This window comes from Neofelis nebulosa, chromosome 2, assembly GCF_028018385.1.
Source record: "Neofelis nebulosa isolate mNeoNeb1 chromosome 2, mNeoNeb1.pri, whole genome shotgun sequence".
Lineage (NCBI taxonomy): Eukaryota > Metazoa > Chordata > Mammalia > Carnivora > Felidae > Neofelis > Neofelis nebulosa.
Window position 1 is genome coordinate 218,045,452 of NC_080783.1, and position 22,829 is coordinate 218,068,280.

Below are 22,829 nucleotides of genomic sequence, written 5' to 3' on the forward strand. Positions count from 1 at the left end.
CCCCCACTTCAGATGCCAGTGCCGAGTCCAAGGCCTATGACTGAGGGCTGCAGATTCCAACACCCTCCCCCTTGGGGCTTGCGGAACTCAGGAAAACACTTCAGTTTACAAATCAGCAGCCAGAGCGGGGTCTGGGGAATGGGTACGGGGGCTTCTGTGCCTTCTCCAGACACCCTACTCTCCCTGTACCTCCGCTGTGTTCACCAACCCGAAGCTCTCAGAACCCAGTCCTTTTGGATTTTTATGGAGGCCTCATTGCGTAGTCAGACTGACCTAGGTCATTGGCCATTGGCTGATTCAGCCTCTGGCTCCTCCCCCCCCCCCCCCCCCCCCCGCCCTTGGGTGAGACCACAAGTCGCCTTCATTAACATAACAGAAGACACTTTTATCGCCCTCATCACCAGAAATTTCTAGGGTTTCTGGAGCTGTGAGCCTGGAACCTTGTGGATGAAGACCAATAATACATTTAGTCATTCAGATGACCAAATATACATTTCTTATAATCCACAGCATTGTACGTTTACAATTCTAATCAAACAATTATTAACATTAACTGATTTTCTATTTGAAGCATCTGGTTAACACTCACATAAAACTGGCATCATTAGCAGCTGCGAGGTTCTTTTGCTACTAGAACGAACACACATACAGCTATCGCTTTATCTTTCATGTGTGCATTACAAACCTTAGAATGGAAAAATACTGAAATTAACAGAGGAACTACCATTTGATCTGTAAATCCCTGCTGCTGCTACCCTTCACTTCCGGGCATGGTCTTCAAAGAACAATGAACTAACTATTAAAGGAGACACTGGAGTTTAGACTTAATTTTCATGTGGTCTGAGTTAGCACTATGGATGGATGGTCGATGTTGAAAAACATTTCATACAAGTTACAAATTCATCGACTTACTGAGAAAATGGAAATTGAGTGCTTGTTTTTGTTGTTAAATATACACTATGTTTAATTTTATTGTTGCCTGGAGAATTTGTCAAAAAAGAATTATCCCCCCCAAACAACAGAACCCCTGCGTATTTACCGAATCAGGAGTTGCCCAGTTTTAAGTGACTTATGAACTAGGAATGGTTTTTATATTTTTTATGATCAAAAAAAATCAAAAGAAAAAGCTATATTTTGAGACATGAAAAATGTATGAAATTCAGATTTCAAGGTGAATGAGAGAGTTTTACTGGAACCGGAGCACAGCCGGGGTCAGCTGGGTGTGGGCTGTTCTCCTCTACAACAGTGACCGTAGGATCCACAACACCTAAAATAGTCACCGTGGCCCTTCACCGAAAGTATGCCACCGCCTGATTATACCATTCAGTAGGAGGAAAACACTGGCGAGAGTATTCAGGCTGCCATCTGATGTAAATATGCAGGGGTTTTGTTATTTTGCGGGAGGTGATGCTTTCTTTTTTGATAAATTCTCCACGCAGCAGGACTGCAGGACTGGCCTCCTGTCTCCGCCCGTGTTCACACGCACCTGCCGCTGTCCAGGCACACGGCTGACCGCAGCTTCACGCATGTCCCGGGCCAAGGCACAAGCCACCTGCCTGTGTCTCCTACGGCTCACACCCACACTGAGACGGGGAGCGCACCGTGCACCCCACACGCCCCTAGAGGGGACTGTGGCAGATGTCAGGAGTGGAGAGTGAAGGCCTGTCCACCAAACCCAGTCTGGCTTCTTGGTTTAAGTCAACCGCTGGCGAGGAGAATACTAGTTAAGATGATGGTGGTACGTTATATAAACGTGAAAATCTGGGATAACTGCCAAACCAGCAAAACTGCAGGATTCGGCTGGTCATCTCCTGGATCTCCCCGCTCCCTCCCCATGATGTCCACGGATCAGCCACAGGCAGCAACCCCAGCTCCTCCCAAGCCTTGTGCTGTTAGTGCTCCAGCGTCGTCCTCCCTCATTCCCCTCTCCCGCCTTTGTTCGCATGTCCCCTTCTCAGGGACAGAAACACATGCTCCCACGCTACTTTGGGGGCGGTAGGTGTTCTGGGTCGTGATTGTGGAGGTGGTTTTGCGAGTCTATATGTCTGTCAGAACTCACTGAGCTACGTACTTTGGGCGGGTGCAGTTTATGTTATTATATGTAAATTAAACCTCAGTGGGGGGGTGGGGGGCACCTGGGTGGCTCAGACGGTTGAGCACCTGACTGGCTCCGGTCGTGATCTCACGGTTTATGAGTTCGAGCCCTGTATTGGGCTCCGTGCTGATGGTGCAGAGCCTGCTTGGGATTGTGTCTCTGTCTCTGTCTTTGTGTCTCTCTCCCTCTCTCTCTCTCTCTCTCTCTCTCTCTCTCTCTCTCTGCTCCTACCCCGCTCGCACCCTCTGTCTCAAAATAAATAAATATTTTTTTAAAGAAAACCTCAAAACAGTTTTTTTGTTGTTTTTTTTTTTAACGGGCTGCAGGGAACTGAATAAAAACGTGTGCGTGGTCAGATATTTATATGTGGGATTAAGAAATATGCCCATTTGAAAAATGTTATGACGATAAAATAATAAACATTGATTTTCTGAGTGTGGAGCATTTTATATCAGTCAGCAAATTTTAGCTTCACATTTCTTGAGAGAATATGGTGTTCCACTTCTCATAGCTTAATTCTCAGATTAATTTTAGAAGGTGAAGGGCACCTGGGTGGTTCAGTGGTCAAGCATCTGGCTCTTGATTCCGTCTTGGGTCATGATCCCAGGGGTCGTGGGATGGAGCCTCGCATGAGGCTCTACACTGATCACGGAGCCTGCTTGGGATTCTCTTTCTCTCTCTCTCTCCCTTCCTCTGCCCCTCCCCTGTTCACTCTCTCTAGCTCTGGAAAAACAAAACAAAACAAAACCTGATTTAGAAGGTGGGAAGAGTTTTTCAATCTCCCGTTTGTCCACAATTGATTTTGTGTGCACTTTTTTTTTTTAGTTTATTTATTTTGAGAGAGAACATCCCAAGCAGGCTGTCAGCACAGAGCCCGACATGGGACCCAAACTCACAAACTGTGAGATCATGACCTGAGCCAAAACCAAGAGTCAGACGCTTAAGTGACTGAGCCCCACAGGCACCCCATCTCTGAAGTTATCTTTAAGTTTTAAAGAGTTTTGAGGTAGTTGTATGATTTAAGAGTGTCTAGACTCAAACATGAACATGCTTGGTCCATGTGGCTTGTGTCTCGGTTTCTGCATCCATGGGTTAAATCTAGAGATGACCTAAAATTAGAGCCATGAAGTGGGTCCTGTTTGGGCTCTAAAAATCAAACTGCGTAGACTGTTTTCCTTTCCCTGACCCTTGTCTTTGGCGTGTCATTCACCTGCAGACGCGACTGGTTTTCTGACCCTCGCAGTCGGTGGAGCTGTCCTGCTGGTTGGTGTGAACTGTGACATTCATGCTCTGCGGGCCTCCTGGCGGAGTCCTGCCCACACTCAGTGAACCGCCGGGTGCCAAAGCGTAGATTGTCTTTCGTTCCACAAATACCACCCCTGCTGCTGACTGCTTGTTTTTCTGCCCCAGGGGACCATCAGTGTTGGCATCGATGCCACTGACCTTTTTGATCGCTACGAGGAAGAGTACGAAGATGTGTCCGGAAGTGGCTTTCCGCAGATTGAAATTAACAAGATGCACATATCCCAGTCCATTGAGGTAAAGCCCAGACTCCCCCCACTCCCAACCCGCCCCCCAGTGCAGTGAGGCTCGGGTTAACGAGGCACAACGTACTGCGCAGCTGTGGTTTTTCTCATCTTTATTTATGAAAGGATGTAATTAGCCACTTAAAAAAAAAGAGGGAGAGAGAGTTCCAGGCACAACCTTGTTTGTTACTGCTTTGCTGACGTGTTAGCAACATGAGTGCCAGGGGACGCTTAGCTTCCAAGGTCGTAGGGCTCCCCCAGCAGAAATGCAAGCAGTCTAAAAGAAGTAGCGGCCAAGTTCAGGATGATTCGGGGCAAGAAAACAGACCTCCATGGGGGATTCCAAGAACCAGTTTTAGTTTTAACGCACACTCTATTGTGTGCAGAAAACTCAATATTCAGCTAAACCCAGGGTCACTAAAGTGTCGTCTTTCTACCCACGATTTGGATGTGGCACTGGGCCAGTCTGCTGAGGGTAACAGTAGGTCTCTCTGCCCCCTCAACTCCTATGTTTATCCTCAAGTGCATCACATGAAGTCCTAACTCTGGGAAACCGGCCCCTCTGGTGGAGCTTCCAGGGTTAGTACAGCCCTGGATTCAGTCCCTTGCACGGTGCCGGTGGCGAGCAAGACCTGGAGAGGTGCAGACATCCCACGATGGGAGGAGAGACACATGAGGCAGTCACTGTGCAGTCTGATGCCATCGGTACACCGGGAACCAGGATGTAGCCCTGTCTTTCCCTGGTTTTATTTCTAATTTGCCCATCAACACTCTTGCAAAACATTACCTTGGTGGCCACGTGCAGTTCAGATGGCAAAGTGGGAGAGAAGTGAACCAGCTGAGGTCATACCGTGCATCCCTGTACACTTGAGCTGTAGGTCACTTGCACCTTTGGCCGGGCAGATACAGCGTATTCATTAGGCTGCTGTCCTTGTGCTTCCTAGTGCTTTGATTCATTCGTTACCAGCAAATCTCACTTCCTAGGCACCCTTGACAGCTACAGACACAGCCATCCTCTCCGGAAGCCTCTCAACCCAGAATGGAAATGGAGGGGGTTCCATTAACTTTGCACTTAGACGAGTCACTTCCGCAAAGGGATGGGGAGAGGTAAGAATGTCGACTGGCGGGATCGTGTTGTCCACTGCAAAGTCTTATTTCTGAACATTTATACTCTAAATGCCAACCCTCAAAAAGACCTGGGTTGGTTTCATCATTGTATAAAAGGTGGATGTCAAACTTGCATGAGTTGGCTGTCCCCAAGAGAAAAAGTCTGTCTCGTGCCTGAGAAGGAATCCTCTGTCTGCTGGACAGCTCAGAGGTAGGACAGAGCAGCAAGATCTCCCTTGAGATGCCACCTTACAGAAATCCAGCCTCGAGAAACTCAGCATCTTTGTTCCCTTCTGGCAGAAACCTGTAGGCTCTTCCCGCCCCCTGCCCAGTTCAGAGGGCAGGTGCTGTGTCCGTGCTCTGCGCCACTGATTGGCGGTCATTTAACAGCCAGCTTTGCTGAGCACATTGAACTGCGCCAAATTAACACTGAAGAGTTGCCTTGAAAGTCACCCAGACAAGTAAATGAGGCAGCCAGAATCGGCTGGACCTCCAGGGCTGAGTGAGGGACCACTGATGACTTAGCTCCAGACGCCTGAGGGCTCTCTCCAGTCACCCAGGAGACCCTCAGGCAATGAAGCAGAGCAGACCGGGAACTCGAGGGAGGGGGGGCTCCCCCGCATCCGACCGCAGTGGGCAGCTGTGCAGGTGGCAGCGAGGGCCACAGGGAGCCAGTCTCCCCTTGTGACCATCAGAGGCCTGCAGCGTTTTCATTAGAGGGGCTCCTTTCTGAAACGTGCCTCCTTTGGATCTGTGGAAACAGTCCTCCATTTGGCAAAGGTGAGGAAGAGGTGTTAAGAATCTTCCAGCTCCCACTCTTAGAGCCCTGGCAAGGGCTGATGGCAGTGAATGAAAAGGAATTCTAACCAGAGGTGCTTACCTGAGACCTGGGTTGCTGCTATGAGAGAAAACACTAACACCTTCTCTTTTTCTCTTTTGAACAGTTAGAATTTGGAGCAGGGGATCTGCAGGGACCTTTATTTGGTCTGAAGCTGTTCCGTAATCTCACGCCAAGATGGTAAATATAAAGAGAGAAATCCTCTTTGTTGGTCCTTGTGGATTAGGAGACTAGAACCCGTGTGTTCTTTTTGCCAAGGTCATCCGGACTTCACTTTTCTGTCATACAAAGTCACCGGGGGGCAGACCCTGTGGCCCTGGCGTGGGGCCAAGGCAGGGTACCTGTTGCAGAGAGAGCTGTGGGTTGGCCGTCGCGGAGAGGGCTCGTCTGCTGCTCGTCCCCATCCGGGCCAGGCTAACACTCCGTGCTCCGCGGTTTCTTCCTCTGTGGGGATGAGGCCCCTGCCTACGCACCGGGGGCACTGAGGACCGGGAGAGAGAGACTGGAGGGAAAGCATATTCATGGGGAAGTTGGTCAGTGGCCTGAAATATTTATGAACTTGTGGGGATCGTTTCTTTGTCCTGAGAATGTTTCAAGTTCTGAAAAGGGTCTTTATTAAACAGTGAGAGGGCGTCTGGGTGGCTCAGTTGGTTATGCATCAGACTCTTGATTTCAGCTCCGGTCTTAATCTCAGGGTCGTAAGATCAAGCCCCTCATTGGGCTCTGCGCTGAGTGTGCTTAAGATTCTCTCTCCCTGTCTCTGTCTCTCTCACTCTGTCTCACTGTCTCAGAACAAAACACTGAGCACTTGTGAGACTGCCTGGCAGTCAGTGAGATGTGCAGATGCTGGCACTTTAAGGCCCACTTGTAGAACTGTACCTCACTCCCCTTCTAGAACCACAGAGATGTCCTTATTTCCCACCTGTGTGAGCTCAGATAAAAGAATTGGGTGGAAGGTGAAATAAAACCTCTTTCTTCTGGAGGAGAAAACAGTGAAAGGAGCCCTGAGATAGGGGCGCCTGGATGGCTCAGTTAAGCATCCGACTTCCACTCAAGTCATGATTTAACGGTTCGTGAGTTTGAGCCCCACATCGGGCTCTGTGCTGACAGCTCAGAGCCTGGAGCCTGCTTCGGATTCTGTGTCTCCCTCTCTGTCTGCCCCTCCCCCGCTCACTCTGTCTCTCTTTGTCAAGAATTAAACATTAAAAAAATTTTTTTTTTTTTTTCCAACGTTTTTTATTTATTTTTGGACAGAGAGAGACACAGCATGAACGGGGGAGGGGCAGAGAGAGAGGGAGACACAGAATCGGAAACAGGCTCCAGGCTCCGAGCCATCAGCCCAGAGCCTGACGCGGGGCTCGAACTCACGGACCGCGAGATCGTGACCTGGCTGAAGTCGGACGCTTAACCGACTGCGCCACCCAGGCGCCCCTAAAAAAAAAAAAATTTTTTTAAAGGAGCCCTGAGATAGATAGTCTGTGTTTGCAAAGCAGGGTTTTCACTTGCAGTCGGGTGCGTTTCTGCACACCCACCAGGTTCTTCAGGGGAAGACCTGTCCTAAGCTTGTCTGCATAATTCTGTCACCCCTGGTGCCAACCCAGAGCACAGATTCCTGCCCCCACCCTTCACACCAGTCAGGTCCTCTGAGAGGCCTAGGAATCTGTACTTTCATCAAGCACCCAGGTCATCAGATGCACTTAGGAGACACTTCACGGAGGGAAATCTGTTGGCCATCTCATTCTGGTTGAGCCTCAGAGTGAGTGGTCGCCAGGGAGGGGGGACTAGGGCTGGCTGGTTACCAGCCGTTACAGGTTTGGAAACTAAATTTCATCATAGTGCCCAGTAGTTGATGAGACTTGAGAATGCAAATGTGTAGAGAGGGACACCAGGGCGCTGATGCAGTGTCTGCTCTTCGGGGTGCCCTGATCCTAGGGTCGGGCTATTTGCAGTCCAGACTAGCGATCAGAAGGTTGCTTCGGGGTGTAGAATCAGCCCCGAAAAGGCAGACGGCCTGTGGAGTGTTTTCCATCTCCCAGTGCCTGCCTGCCTGCCTGCCTGCCTGCCTGCCTGCCTGGCCGATCTCTGTCTCGAGTTGGTCTCTCTGTGTAGGACGTGCTGGATAAAAATACTCAATCATATTACTTTAATTAAATAGGAATCTCAGTCTTTACAGTTTGATTCTTCTATTTTTTAACATTTATTTATTTTTGAGAGAGAAACAGAGCATGAGCCGGGTAGGGGCAGAGAGAGAGGGAGACACAGACCAGGCTCCAGGCCTCGAGCTAGCAGCACAGAGCCCGACGTGGGGTTCGGACTCATGAACCATGAGATCGTGATCTGAGCCAAAGTTGGACGCTTAACCGACTGAGCCACCCAGGCACCCCTACACTTTGATTCTTTTAAATGCCACTGTCTTAGGCTTTAGTCTGTCTCCTCCCTGTTTGCCTCCCCTGACCCCGCTGTGGCTGAAGCAGAATAACACAGCTGTCACCTGGTGTGACTTGAGAGAAGCCAGGGAAAGTTTGGATTAGGGGCCCTGTAGAGAGGAGGAGTAGATTCTTAATTCATTTGGGCATGAGCGGTTACTGAAAGTTTGCAAGAACACTGCGATCACAGCTGTCACGTTTATTATTATTAATGCAACAGTGACACCTTGCAAGCTTAGGAAAGAGACTGGCAATCTGGCAGATACTGGGCTGTTTGCTCACCTTTTAATGCTTTGGGTAAAGTGTGAATTCCTTTGTTTTTGAAATGAAATACCTTTTTTTAACCAGAAGATGGGGCTGACTCCTTTGGAAACCAACTTCTGAGGCCTTTCAGGGCAAGTCGTTTACTGTACTGGCTTCTCATGTGCACGGCCATGGGTGGACACCAGAGTCACATGGGCAGTCTTGGAAAAAATACACTGATGCCTGGTCCCCCACCCCAAAACTCTGACCTCATTGGTCTGGGGTGGTCTCTGGGTTAGGGGTCCTCTAACTTTGCTGCACATTAGAATCACCTGGCAAGCTTTAAAAACACTCCGGGCCTGTGAATCAGCTCCCTGAGGCACGGGAGCTGACCATCAGTACTTTCTAGATGAGCCAGGTGATTCCAGTGTGTAGCCAGCTGTGGGACCTGCCCGCCCGCCCCGGCCTCCACTTCCCCTGCTCCCGCCCTGACCTGATTCTCAGTTGCAGTCAGATTAGACCCACTGGTTTTGAGAACGCGGACATTCAGGGGACTCTCTGGCTGTAGTTACAGTCAGCATAGGATGGGGCGGGCGGTACACATCAGCAGGGAGGGTTACTAGGAAGATTACACCAAGGCGTCTTCTCGCTGTCTCTCTCTCTCAAGGACAGGCTCAGTGTCCTGCTTTCCTTTGGGCCACTGGCCCGGGGATTCATGGACGGGAGGGTGAGCAGGGTCTTAGCCTGGCAGAGAGGAAGGGACCAAGAACGGCTGAGAACCAGGTGTGTCATCCAGGACCCTTTCGATCTGTGTGTCCCCCCAGCTTTGTGACGACAAACTGTGCTCTGCAGTTCTCCTCCCGTGGGATCCGGCCTGGCCTTACCACCGTCCTGGCCCGGAACCTGGACAAGAACACTGTGGGCTACCTGCAGTGGCGGTGGGGTATCCAGTCGGCCATGAACACTAGCATCGTCCGGGACACCAAAACCAGCCACTTCACGGTGGCCCTGCAGGTGAGGACAGAGCCGCCCCCTCGTGTGTCCCTTACGTCCCTCACCCGGATCTGAGCACCCGTGGGGGCCCTGGGGGACAAGTTCTGTTCACACGCACTCAGTGTCGAAATGCTGTTGTTGTTCTCAGGCTCCCAGGGTAACTGTGTTCCAGTTACCCTAAAGCAAAATGCCCTTTTCACATCTTCTAGTAGGAGAAGCCCACAGAATCAGGGTGAGAAAGAGCACAGGTTGGGAAGCGACGTTATGCACTCAGATGCCACTGTGGTGGGCAGGAGCACAGGGTGTGAGAGGACCCGCCCCCCCCTCAGATGGCACCTGCCCCTCAGCCCTCACCACCTGCTGCCGTGTAAGAACGCAGGCTCCTTGGGGCGCCTGAGTGGCTCAGTCGGTTAAGCGGCCGACTTCGGCTCAGGTCATGATCTCGCAGTCCATGAGTTCGAGCCCCGCGTCGGGCTCAGAGCCTGGAGCCTGTTTCAGATTCTGTGTCTCCCTCTCTCTGACCCTCCCCCATTCATGCTCTCTCTCTGTCTCAAAAATAAATAAACGTTAAAAAAAAATTTTTAAAAAAAAGAATGCAGGCTCCTTGTCGCAGAACGTTTTCTTTCCGTGAGAAGTCAGGAAACTGGGTTTTTAAGTGACCTCTCCCAGCTTTTAAATATTGGCCTCTAATAAATCACACTCAGACCGCGGCCCCTGCCTGAGAGGCTGCCCGGGAAGGGAGCTCCGCGGCCGGTGTGCACACAATGCCCACCTTCCCGCAGAGTCGCGGCCGCTAGCCCTGCCTTCTCTCCCTGTGTCTTCCCAGCTGGGAATTCCTCACTCCTTTGCACTGATCAGCTATCAGCACAAATTCCAGGATGATGATCAGACTCGCGTGAAGGGATCCCTGAAGTAAGTCCTGGCCCGGCTGACCGGAAGCAGGCCTGCTGCACCTGTGGTACGGGGGCTTCCAAATGGCGGGCCGGACATGACCATCCCGCGGTCCCCGCCCTGAGGAACTGGAGTCTCGTGGAAGACCTGCGCCCCTGGGTGTCATTCGTGATCCCCTCCGGGTGGGGGTGGGGAAGGCGAGAGGGAAGGACGGGACCGGGGGTGGCCTCGAGGGGCCCGACGTGCTCAGGCCGCATGCTCCCTGCAGGGCCGGCTTCTTCGGGACGGTGGTGGAGTACGGAGCGGAGAGGAAAATCTCCAGGCACAGCGTCCTGGGCGCGGCTGTCAGCGTGGGAGTCCCTCAGGGCGTGTCTCTCAAAGTCAAGTAAGTTGAACTGGATCTTTCTGGCCCAGGCTTATCTGGCAACTTGTAACTCACCTGGGCTTCACCCACCTTAAGGATGAAAGAGACTTTGCTCTGTGATTATGTTCTTAAAGAGACGGTTGCTTCTGTCTCGGGCGGGTCAGCAAACGTCAGGGAGTCGCTCAGGGTCTGAGTCTGTGGTCAGGGACCTTCCACGTGCTCCGTGGCCCGCCTGCATCTCTCCCTCCCCGGAGGCCCCCGTGCTGGCCCCACCCGCCCACTCATCGACAGGTCACACATGTGACGCGTACAGGGTCGCCGTCAGCGGATGCGGCACCCGCGTCTCCCTCGGGACCAGAGCGCTGCCGCCTGCCCACACCCTTCACCGCTGCTCCGGTGGCGCTCCTTCCAGCCTCTCCCTGCCGCCTCTGTTACCTGACCGGCTGGCTGCTGCTAAATGGCAGCATCACGGCGGGACCCCGGGCCCCGTCTGTGCAGACTCCCTCCCCAGGTGGCCGCATACCTTCCTGCACTGACAGCTTACGTTTGCAGCCCCAGCCTGGCCCTCCCCCACACCTGCAGCCCCTATATCCCAGATCACTGCTCGCATCCCCCAGACATCCTGTCTCGACTCTCGATGCTTCCAAAGCTGCTCTGCCCAGAGCCTCCCTGTGCCGGTCGTGAGAGCCCCAGCCTTCGAGGTGTTCTGTGCGAAACCTTGGAGTTGGCCTTGGCCGCTCTTTTTCCCCACACTCCAAAGTTAATGTATCTCAAAACCCACCTGGGCTGTCCTCGGGAAGCATCTCCTGAGTGGGGCCGTTCCTCACATGCTCTCTGCTCCCACTGTCTCGTGTCTGAGTTATTCCTCTGTCCTCCTGGCCCATGTCCTTCACCCCCTGGTGACCCTGCTCTCCACACGGGCAGAGCATGTAGGTCAGTGTCTGTCACTCGCTGCTCAAACTGTCAGTGATTCCCTCAATCCCTGGCCAAAGCTAGAGTCCTTCAGGACTCTCCGTGATCAGGCCCTCACTTCCCGCTGACCCCTCCTCTCCCATATACCCCTTCTCCACTCCAGCCGCCCTGGCCCCCGCGCCGCTCCAGAGAACAGCAAGCCCACTCCTGCAACCAGACTGTGAGTTGCTCTTCCTTGGTCCCCAGATGCCAGCACGGCTGGATCCTTTGATTCCCTCGGGGCTCTGCCCAGAGGTCACCTGGGCAAAACCATCCCTCATCACCCTGTAAGAGCTGTACCCCTCACTTTACCCCAGGCAGACCTTTTCCGTTTGACCCTGTCTGTCCTCCACTGCACCACCTCCCTCTGATCAGCCGTCCACCTCGCCGGCCCTCATCAGGAGCTCTTTAACTTTGTTGTATTCTGTACGGTACTCCTAGAGCCTAGAACACAGCCTGGCACTCGAGAGAAACTCTGCAAGAGAGAGAGAGACAGACAGGAAGCAGATCATACCTCATCACGGTGTGGGAGAGGAGAGCCACAGCGGGTCACCAGTATCAGAGCCTCGTCGGGCCTCTCTCCTCTCAGCGATCTGAGGCCCCCTGAGACTTAATAAAGAGCACACAGAGAGCTGACAGAGAATTTTACTCTCAAATTGGGACCACTGACGACACAGTTCTCTGATTCCGTTTCTGGTTTTAAACACGTGTCCCATGCAGGTATTACATGACACAATCTGAATTCTCATCCCAAGAGTGCCGCTCTGCCTCTCGGAAAGAAACATTTTCATTTCGTTTCAGCCGAGTTCCCCGTGTCAGCAGGCTGAAATGTCCAGATTGCATTGTTGTATAAGCCAAAGTTTTCCAGAAGGCCCTGGAGTTCAGCAATAACACGTGATCTGACTTTGCTAACTCTTCTCTTATGTTCTGTTTATTTGGTGAATGACAATAATTTTTGAATGTTAAACCAACCTTACATTCCTGAGGAAAGTTCTTGATATCATAATGATATCATAATGATCACGATATAATACTTTTTATATATTGCTTGATTTGGTTTACTGATATCTTACTAAGGATTTTTCTATGGTTTTTTTTTGTAAGTTTTTTTTAATGTTTATTTTTGAGACAAAGAGTGTGTGGGGCGGGGGGGGGGGGGCAGAGAGAGAGGGAGACACAGAATCCGAAGCAGGCTCCAGGCTCCGAGCTGTCAGCACAGAGCCCAATGCAGAGCTCGAACCCACAAATCTCAAGATCGTGACCTGAGCCACCCAGGCACCCCTGTATCTGTGTTAAGGGACACTGATGGTAATTTTCTTTTTCTGTTATGTGTTTGTCAGGTTTTAGTATGAGTTATGGCAGCCTGATAAAATGAAGTGTTCCTTCACTTTACTTAGGAAGTGTCACACTTCACTTAGGAAGTGTTCCTTCTTCCTCTGTTTTCCGGGAGGGCTTGTGTAAGAATGATTTGTTCCTTAGGTTTCCTAGAATTCACTAGTGGAATGAGCAGAGACTGAAGGTTCTTTGTAGGGAGGTTTCTGAGAATGGATTCAGTACCTTTAATAAATCCAGGGCTTTTCCAGTTTTCTCTTTCATCTCATGTCAGCTTTGTCACTGTGTTTTTCGGAATTTGTCGGTGAATTCAGCCGGTGAATTTCTTAGCATGAAGTTGCTCATAATATGCCCTTATCCTTTTAATGTCTGTAGTTCTCCATAGATGAGCCTTGATTCCTCACGTTGGTAATTTGTGTTCTTTCTACCTTTTTTGTAACCAGTCTGGCCGGGGCACTTAACTTTCAAAGAACCAGCTTTGGCTTTGTTAATATTCTCTATTGTTTATCTGTTTTCTATTTCTTTATTCTTTATTCTTCTTTCTACGTATTTTGGTTTCACATTGCTGCTTTTTCCAGCTTTTTAAAGCCCAGCCTTACGTTACTAATTTGACATCTTCCTTCTTTTCTAACATAAACTTTTGAGGCTTCACACACTGCTTTGCTCCATGCCACAAATTTGGATATGCTGTATCGTTATCATTCAGTTCAAACTGTTTTTTAATTTTACTTTTAGAAATGTATTGCTTAATTTCTAAATATTTGGATTTTTCTGTATATCCGATTAGTGATTTCAACTTAATCTTATTTTGGTCAGAGAATGTTCTAGTCAGAGAATATTGTGTATGGTTCCAGTCATTTTAAATATATGGAGACTTGTTTCGTGCCCCACCATGTAATTGACCTTGGTGATCATGTGCACTCGAAGAGAACGTGTATTCTGCTGTAGTTGGATACAGCATTCTTTAAATACCCGTGGGTCAGGGGGGTTGACAACATTCACCAGAAATCAGAAGTTCTAGGACTTCACGGATTTGGGCAGATTTCTATCAGGTGCTAAGTGTTAAAATGTCCTGCTATGAGTGTGGAATCCTCCGTTTCTTCCCTGGTCAGTTTTGGCTTTGTGTATTTTATCTCGAGCAGCGCTCTTTGGAACCACCATCACAGTCAAGACCTAGAACATTTCCATCGTGTCCAGAAATTGCCTCATGGTCTTTGTGTGGTCTCCCAGGCCCTGGCAACCACTGCTCTGTTTCCACTCCCTATATTTTCGCCTTTTTCAAAATGTCATATGATTGGATTCATACAGTGTGAAGCTTTTTGTGCTTCTTCCGTGAGTATAGTACTTTTGACGTTGTCCTGTTTGTTTTTTTAATGAATCCTTCTCTCTTTTTTTTTAATGTTTATTTACTTTTTTTTATTTTTATTTTTTTATAATTTTTTTTTTAACATTTATTTATTTTTGAGACAGAGAGAGACAGAGCATGAATAGGGGAGGGGCAGAGAGAGAGGGAGACACAGAATCGGAAGCAGGCTCCAGGCTCTGAGCCATCAGCCCAGAGCCCGATGCGGGGCTCAAACTCATGGACCGCGAGATCGTGACCTGAGCTGAAGTTGGACGCTTAACTGACTGAGCCACCCAGGCGCCCCAAATGTTTATTTACTTTTTGAGAGAGAGAGAGAAAGAGAGCAAGCCAGTGAGGAGCAGAGAGAAAGAGAGAAATCCCAAACAGGGTCTGTCCCATCAGCATGGAGCCCAGTGCGGGGCTCAAACTCAAGAACCGTGAGATTGTGACCTGAGCCAAAACCAAGAGTCAGACACTTAACCAGCTGAGCCACCCAGGCACCCCTGCCCTTACTGTTGCATACGTCAGTAGTGTGTCCTTTATTTTTATCGCTGTTTGGAATGACATTGTTGATGTACCACAGTTTATCTGCTTATCAGTTTAAAGATACTTCATTTGGGGGCACCTGGGTTCCTCAGTTGGTTAAGCATCCAACTTCAGCCCAGGTCATGATCTCATAGTTCGTGAGTTCGAGCCCTGCGTGGGGCTCCGTGCTAACACCTGGAGCCTGGAGCCTGCTTCAGATTCAAGGTCTCCCTCTCTCTCTGCCCTTCCCCCGCTCATACTCTCAGTCTCTCTCAAATATTAACAAACATTAAAAAAAGGGTTTTTTTTAATAAACATATTTCATTTGTTTCCAATTTTTACCAACTGCAAATAAAGCCAGCGGACCTTCAGTTGCAGGTTTTGTGTGAACAGAAGGTTCCATCTCTCTTGGGTGAACACCTCGGAGCACACCCACTGAGCCGAAAGTAGGTGTGTGTTCCACTTGGTGAGAAAGTAGCCAGCTACTTTCCAGGTGGTGGCTTCGTGTTACTTCCCCAGCAGTGGCCTGCCATGAGAGTGAGAGAGAGAGAGAGAGAGAGAGAGAGCGCGCGCGCTCCGGCCGCTCCGCACCCTCGCCGCCTGGGCCGCTCGCGTTGCGAGCACTCGCTGCTGCAGCAGGTGTATGAGTGTCTGCCTGGCGCCCACGACGCTGGGCATCTCCAGGTGCTTGTTTGCCATCCGTCCTTTTTTTTTTCTTTTGTTTTAAGCAAAGTCTTCATTCAGATCTTTTGTCTGTTTTCGGGTGGTTTGGTCTCTTTTTTTTTTTTTTCGTTTTTTTTTTTTTTTTTTTTCTGCTTGTTCTTTGTCAATTCTGGAGTTGCGTTTCTTCCGAAGGATGTTGTCCCTTAACAGATTTGTTCTTTCAGTGCTCTGAAGATGTTATTCTACTGGTTTCTGGCCTCCATTCTTTCTGATGACACATCAGTGGTCATCTGAATCATTATCCCCCTGCACGTGATGTCCTTTTTTTTTTTTTCACCTTTATGTTGTTTTTTTGTTGTTTATTTTTCACTTTTGTTCTTCAACAGTCCACACCTAAAATGTACCTACATGTGTTTTTGCTATATTTATGCTGCTTGCGGTTTGCTAAACCTCTTGCATCTGTAAATTTATTCCTACATGAAATTTGGAACTTTTAAGCCATTAATTCCTCAAATATTTATTCCTGCCCCACTCTCTTTCTGGGACCCTAATTAATTAAACTCTAAACCTCTTGAGGCTCTGCCCATTTGTCTTCAGTATTTTTTTTTCTCTTTGTTCTTTGTATTGGATAATTTCTGTTGATCTGTCTACAAGTTCACAGATGTCTGTCCTCTCCAGTCTGCTGTTCAGGCCATGCACTGAATATTGTCTTTGAGCATAAAGAAGCTGCTCTCTAAAATCCTTATCCAGGGGCACCTGGGGGGTTTAGTCGGTTAAGCATCCAACTTGGGCTCAGGTCGTGATCTCATGGTTCGTGAGTTTGAGCCCCACGTCGGGTTCTGTGCTGACAGCTCAGACCCCGGAGCCTGCTTCGGATTCCGTGTCTCCCTCTCACTCTCTGCCACTCCCCTGCTTGCACACTGCCTGTCTCTCAAAAATAAACAACGTTTTAAAACAATAAAATACTTATCTGCTAGTTCCAGCATCTGGGTCGTCTGGATTTGGTCTCAGTTCATTATCTCTTTCTCTTGTGTATCTAGATGTATAGAGTGGTTTATATTATTGTGGGTAGGGCCGCCTGGGTGGCTCAGTCGGTTAAGCGTCCAACTTCAGCTCAGGTCATGATCTCACGGTTCGTGGGTTCAAGCCCTGCGTCGGGCCCTGTGCTGACAGCTCAGAGCCTGGAGCCTGATTCGGATTCTGTGTCTCCCTCTCTCTCTGCCCCTCCCCAACTCACGCTCTGTCTGTCTCTGTCTCTCTTAAAAATAAATTAAAAATAAATAAATAAATAAATAAAATTTTAAAAATTAATTAAAACATTAAAAACAAATACAAATATATTGTGGGTATTGTGAACAGTTCATGGTAGAGACTCTAGTCTGTTATGATTCCCAAAGAAGCGTTAATTTTTCCTTTTTAAGGTAATTAATTTGGCTGAAGTCAGACTGCAAACTGGGACTCACCTGTGTGGCAGCAGCTAGGCCAGCACAATTATTTCACTGTCGGCTAAGGCCTTGGATAGACCAGGGACCGCTGGGGGTTTGTGCCACATATATACCAAGAATTTGGGGTTCCCCATCTCTGATTCCCCTTGTTGGGGGGCCCCTCTTCCCATCTGCTGTGGTTGCCTCCAAACTCTGAGCGCTGGGTCTGCAACCTCCTAGAACCACAGAGTTCTTTCCATTGTTACCTGGCCACTGGTAGCCCGCCGAGACCTGTCCTCAGGCTAAAAGCTGTTAACGAAAACCGGGAAATTTCCCAGTGCTGTTCCTCGCTCTAGACTTTCAGGGTCCTGTGTCCCCACCTCTCTGCCCAGAGATCTTGTTAGTGGCCGGAGTTCGCAGGGGTTCCCTGTGGGGTGACTGCTCCCAGGGGTGCTACTTGACCGTTACTGGACGCGGAAGCTCTTGAACTTGCCACCTTTAGAAATCTTCACACGCTTCTTTCACTTCGATAAATTGAGGGCTGAGATGACCCTGCCTCCAGGACCCCTGGAGGTGCGCGCTCCCGTCTTCTCAGGCCACCTTCACTCTGGTCACGTGGTTGTCGTTGCTTTGCCCTTGAGGTTAGCAGATAGTGTGACCTTTCTTCCGTCACAGACTGCAAATCCAGCAACTACGCTTTGGAATCGAGAGCAGAAGGTGTGTAGCTCACGAAGCCAATGGGCTCCGGGTTCCTCATAACTGGTGGTGTTCAGTGCGTCTCTTTCCGTGACCGCGGTCTCCGTAACCCTGCCCTGGAAACGTGACTCCTCCTGGGCGTTCTGTTTTGTTTTTGTTTTCAGGTTAAACAGGGCCAGTCAGACTTATTTCTTCCCTATTCATTTGACGGACCAGCTCCTTCCCAGCGCCGTGTTCTATGCCACCGTGGGGCCACTCGTGGTCTACTTCGCTCTTCACCGCCTGGTCATCAAGCCGTACCTCAGGGCTCAAAAAGAGAAGTGAGTTCAGAGCATGTCACGGGCACGTCCGTAGACAACTCTGTGCTTAGGTTTTCCTGCCTTTTAGACGGAGATGATGATACTAGAACCTACTCAGAGGGTTGTTAGGAAAATTCCATTAACTAATCCGTGTAAAGGCCCAGCATGGTGTCCGGTCCGTAGTAAGTGCTCAGTGCAGGCTCTTCTCACGGCGGTACTGCTGCCGCGGGCCCATCGCTCCTCCTTCCTACTTCCAGAAAGGGAAACTGGTTTACAAAATTGTGCAGCCTGTGCACCACCAGCACAGGAGACAGAGCCACCGGTCCTCATCTTTTCGTGGCACTGAGTTCAGGAGGAGTGGGTTTGCGTTCTTACATATAGGCGCGCATTGACCAGAGTCTCTGAAGTTACAGAAACGTTTATTTGTTTTGCAGTTGCTTGTAGATAACCCACTGGAACATTACACCCAGTCTGAGAGGTGGTGTAGACTCGTAACTTACACCAGTCTGAGGTAGTAAGTCATTGAGCTTAGAGATTCTCCTCTGTGGGGCCCCTCTTAGCGTTTGAATCACTGGAGTTCCGGGCCCTGATTCCCCAGGAGGCTCTTCGAGCAAAGATCGTGTGGGGTCCAGTCTTCTGAGGGGACAGGTGTATGCTACCCCGAGTCCCTGTGCTTTGCTGCAAGAAAGTATATTTTGTATCCAAAGCAGTAAGTATTGTCCCGCCCAGAGCGTTACGTACCAGTCCAGAAGGCGGCATCCCCCGTGGCCCTCGCCTCTCTGGCCGCTCACTGTGCTGAGATTTTTGTCGGGTGGGGGCCTCTTCGCACAGCAGTGGGCTTCCCGGGCGCTCCGGTGCGGAGGGCGGGCAGAGCCGTCCAGGGACAAAAGAAGGGGAAGCTGCAGAGGCCTAAAATGAACAGACTTGCCTGAGACTGTCTTGGAAATATTTTCTAAGGCTCCGGAACGAGGCGTGCAGAAAGATCTCCGACTGTTCGCTGGGCGCCGGGCCAGCCAGGGGTTCTCCTGCCTCCCTCCACACTAACATGTGCCTTGTGTTTTTCTCACTTGAGGGAGTTGGAAAAGCAAAGGGAAAGCACAGCCACTGACATTCTCCAGAAGAAACAAGAGGCGGAAGCTGCCGTAAGTGCCGTAGAGACACGAGCCGGAAGTCCTCCTGCTCCAGGGGCCTCCGGATGTCGCCGCGCTGCCGCACAGAGCAGACCGTGCTGCGGGCCCCGCTCCCTTTGCCGGCCCGCACGCCTGGGACCCGGGCTCCGGGATCACCTCACGCTCTGCGTGTGGGCCTCCAGGGCCAACGGCTTCACTGGTCATTTTAGTCTCTGTATTGCTTATGGGACGCACTGCCGGGAACTTCAGTCCCTGTCCTACAGATTAGATGCACTTACCCTCAAAAGGCATAACAAGGTTTTCTAAGAACTGGAAGGTACTGTCTTCCTTTTCTTCCCTGTACGTGAATTGTTTTTATGTGACCGCACAGACACTCCCAGCCTAAGTGTAGGGGTACCGTCGGGTTCTCCGAGAGCAGAGGAGGGGCTGAAGCGCAGCCAGGCCCGGGACTGTAGCTCTGCACAGGGACGCAGGGCCCGGGGAGGGCCCTGACGGTGGCCATCCTTGTTCTTTGCAGGTCCGGTTGATGCAAGAATCTGTCCGAAGAATAATTGAGGCGGAGGAGTCCAGAATGGGTGAGAAGGCGTGGCCTCTCTCGGGGCAGGGTGGGCGCCGGGGGTCTCGAAGGAGCACCCTGTTCTCACGGTCCGGCTGTGCGAGGGGTGCCCGGCCGAGACCTGCCTCTGCTCAGACTGAGCCCGTCCTCAGGGCTCATCATCGTCAACGCCTGGTACGGCAAATTCGTCAACGACAAGAGCAAGAAGAGTGAGAAGGTGAAGGTGATTGACGTGACTGTGCCCCTCCAGTGCCTGGTGAAGGACTCGAAGCTCATCCTCACGGAGGCCTCCAAGGTACAGCACGTGCCCACAGGGTTCGGTCAGGAAGGGCCTTTGGGGAGGGGGCACAGCCTGGCGCCTCGGAGCGGCCGTTCCATCGCAGCGGAATCCCTCGTGCTGCTGGCACTTGCTGTGTGGGGTGTGACCCGCACCCAGGTTCTGTTTACACTGGAGCTAATTCCTTCGTTCGTTCACGCAGCAAGTGTCTATTAGTGTTTATGGAGCACCTACTATGTGGCAGGTAGAGCAGTGAACAAAATCTGTGTCCTGCCTTCATGCCTACGTTCTGCGTACCCCTTGCCTTTTTCCAGAAAGAGCGTGAGCTCTCCTGTGGCACGTTTGACACTCACCCTGGAGCCCGGGGCGGGGACAGTAAAGGCGAATTAAAATGCAGTTCGCTCCGGCCAGACGGGAGAGCTAGCGTGGGACAGGGGGTCTGTGTTGAGAGAGAAGTCTAGGCCCACGTAGGCTGCTTTCTGACATTCTCTGGCACCAAAGTTTGCCTCTTGCGTGGGCGGCTCCTGAGGGAAAGTTCAGGCCCGTCCACACTGCCTTCAGGTGGCAGCGGACAGCCGCGGTGCTGGGTTTTAAATGACCACCTCAAGTCAACTGGAGCGAGACTGTGTCTGTTACAGGCCGGGCTGCCCGGGTTCTATGACCCGTGTGTAGGTGAGGAGAAGAACCTCAAAGTGCTTTACCAGTTCCGCGGCGTCCTGCACCAGGTCATGGCGCCAGACGGCGAGGCGCTTAGGATACCAAAGCAGTGTGAGTAGCTGCGCCTTGGCCGGCGCGGGCCAGGGAGAGGCTCTCAGCCACTGATGGGGACCGGGACGTCGAGGTGGGTGACAGCCACCTTCCCCTGGGGGTCCGAGTGAGCCTGTGGCCTGGAAGCTGCAGCCTGGGTGGCTGGGTAGGAAGCAAACCCGGCTGCTCCTGTGCTCCGGAACCGGTGGATTGTCGAGCGCCTTGCACCCTGCCCAGCCGGAGGCCAGGCGGCCTCTGGGCGGCGGACGGCAGAGCCCCCAGTGGAAGGAGGGCGTGGGACAGTTGCCTTTTGATACATGCGGTTTGTCTCCTACAGCTCACAGGATTGATACAGACGGATAAACTGCTCGAGAAACCAGATTTCCAAGAGGCTGCAAAAAATCTTTTCCCGGGAGTCTACAAATTCGGAAGCAGGGAAAAAACCCAGACATCAGATGTGTTTATTTTACATTACTCCTATAGAAGGTGGTACCGTATCAATTATGTGGAGGGACACACGGACACCCCGCTTTCATGGGTGCTGTAGACAGGACTCGGGCCGCCCCACCTGGACCAGAGCCGCAGCGTGGCCTGTGGCTGTTTTCCCAAGGATCATGTCCCCAGAGGGAAGGGCCCTCGGCCCCCACCCCAGCCCATCCCCAGGTTCCTGAGCCCGAGGGCTGACTGCAGCCACCCACCCAGTAGCTCTCAGTCTGTCTTGAGGTATTTATGAAATGTCCTGCCTCACACACAGGACTGTGAACTACTTTTCCTAAAATCCACAGAGCATGGAAAACAAAATGGAAAAGAAGGAAGGTGTTCTCATGAGTCTCACGAGCAGAGGCCTCCAGAACGAGTGAGCGTCTGTCCGGTCAACTTCCCCAAAACCACTTTTTCCTGCTGAAATATTACTCAGTGAATCTGGAGAGGATTGTGTGGGTTTATAAATCTGCTTTTTATCTCAGAACGAATGGTTTTGGAAATTAGTGTCTTTTTTCCCCCCCTCCCAGAACTTCTCGAATCATTCCACTGGCAGGTGGCTTGGGACAGAGCGGTATAACCCCCGGTCCCAGGGTCCATCCCTGTCACAGGTCACTTCCTCCCAGGAGCCACCCGTGTCCTTGTGGAGAGAGGCAGGTGCGAGCTAAGCCATCCCTCTCAGCCTGCCCCCCCTCCCCGTCCCCCACGGCTCAGCCTGACCTGCCTTTGCCCCCCCACACTGGAGCACCGGAGCGGGGAGGAGAGGGGGAGCCCGGGCGGGCGGAGACCCTGGCCCAGGTACGTGCCAAATCCCTAGCGCAGGGAGAGGCCGGCGGGCCTTGCTTGCTCTCTCACTCACGGCCAGCAGGTGGCGCTGCTGCTCCCACACCTCCTCACGGGGGTCCGGTGTCCGCCCCCCTGGGTCCTCTTCCCTCACTCGGTTCGCTCTGTAGATGCAGAATACTTAGGAGCCGGGATGCTCCCGAACAGCCCGGTGTGTTGACCAAGAGTCACCGCTGAGCAGAGAGGCCCCCCTGGACGGTGGTGGCCGTGACAGCCCCCTGCAGCTGTCGCTGAAGTCAGGCTTCACTCCCCAACGCCGGTACCGGAGTAATCGCTAACACCCCTCTCCTCCAGTTTTCAAAAACAGTTCAGGTTGTCCAATTCTGTAATATTTATCTCTCTTTCAAAAAGTTTTCCTCTGAGCTGCTGCTCTGAATGTAAATCGTGCAATAAGCGTGGTGTGAAACATCGGACTTTGGGGCGCGGCCGTGCGCTCCCTCCGCGGCAGGTGGCTCGTCAGGGCACCGATTCTCGCAATTTTGTTTGAAATGGACTGTACGGAAGGCGCTCTCAGCGTAATAAATCTTTCCTGAAAACGGGATAGTGTTTTAATGCATCTTGTGTGTTCATTTTCAGGGATGGGCAAAATAAAGTAAGTGTGTGTCCCCCCCCCCCCCCCAAGGCCTCATTCCATCCTTTATTCTTTGCTATTTAAACCACATTTTTAACAGTTCTTTTTTGTTTTGAAAGAAAGAGCCAGGGAGGGGCAGAGACAGAGCAAGAGGGAAAAATCCCACAAACCATGAGCTCATGACCTGAACCAAAATCAAGAGTTGGATGCTTAACCTGCTGAGCCACCCGGGTACCCTTTTAACTACTTTTTTAACCGTGAGGCCGAACTTGAAGCCATGATTCAGTTTTACACATTAGACATTTGCCCGATAGATAAATGGGAGTCAGGACATCACTTAGGATCGTTGTCCCGTTTGTTGTGGTTTTTGTTTGGTTTTGTTTTTATTAAAGTCACCTTTTTTCATAGCCAAAGGGGGTCATGCCCTGCCCTTCCTGCGCTTCAACAGGAAACACGAAGTCAGCCTTCTCAGCAGCCACAAAGGACGGGAGGAGAGAGGGCCTCCAG

General features: G+C 51.1%; 1 protein-coding gene across 2 annotated transcripts in view; it reads left to right on the forward strand.

Moving 5' to 3' along the window:
- The window catches only part of DNAJC11 (DnaJ heat shock protein family (Hsp40) member C11), a 66,596-nt gene extending 44,304 nt beyond the window's left edge, over positions 1-22,292 (forward strand). The window contains exons 5-17 of one of the 2 annotated variants that reach the window (XM_058719245.1): positions 3,506-3,634; positions 4,606-4,728; positions 5,673-5,746; positions 9,060-9,249; positions 10,055-10,140; positions 10,388-10,504; positions 11,559-11,615; positions 17,584-17,739; positions 18,791-18,860; positions 19,366-19,423; positions 19,557-19,699; positions 20,320-20,449; positions 20,766-22,292. In XM_058719245.1, coding sequence (XP_058575228.1) covers positions 3,506-3,634; positions 4,606-4,728; positions 5,673-5,746; positions 9,060-9,249; positions 10,055-10,140; positions 10,388-10,504; positions 11,559-11,615; positions 17,584-17,739; positions 18,791-18,860; positions 19,366-19,423; positions 19,557-19,699; positions 20,320-20,449; positions 20,766-20,791 — 1,359 coding nt within the window. In that variant the 3' untranslated portion in view covers positions 20,792-22,292. The remainder of the gene's footprint in view (positions 1-3,505; positions 3,635-4,605; positions 4,729-5,672; positions 5,747-9,059; positions 9,250-10,054; positions 10,141-10,387; positions 10,505-11,558; positions 11,616-17,583; positions 17,740-18,790; positions 18,861-19,365; positions 19,424-19,556; positions 19,700-20,319; positions 20,450-20,765) is intronic. The other variant, XM_058719248.1, reaches the window with a different exon arrangement.
- Positions 22,293-22,829: the final 537 nt, after the last annotated feature.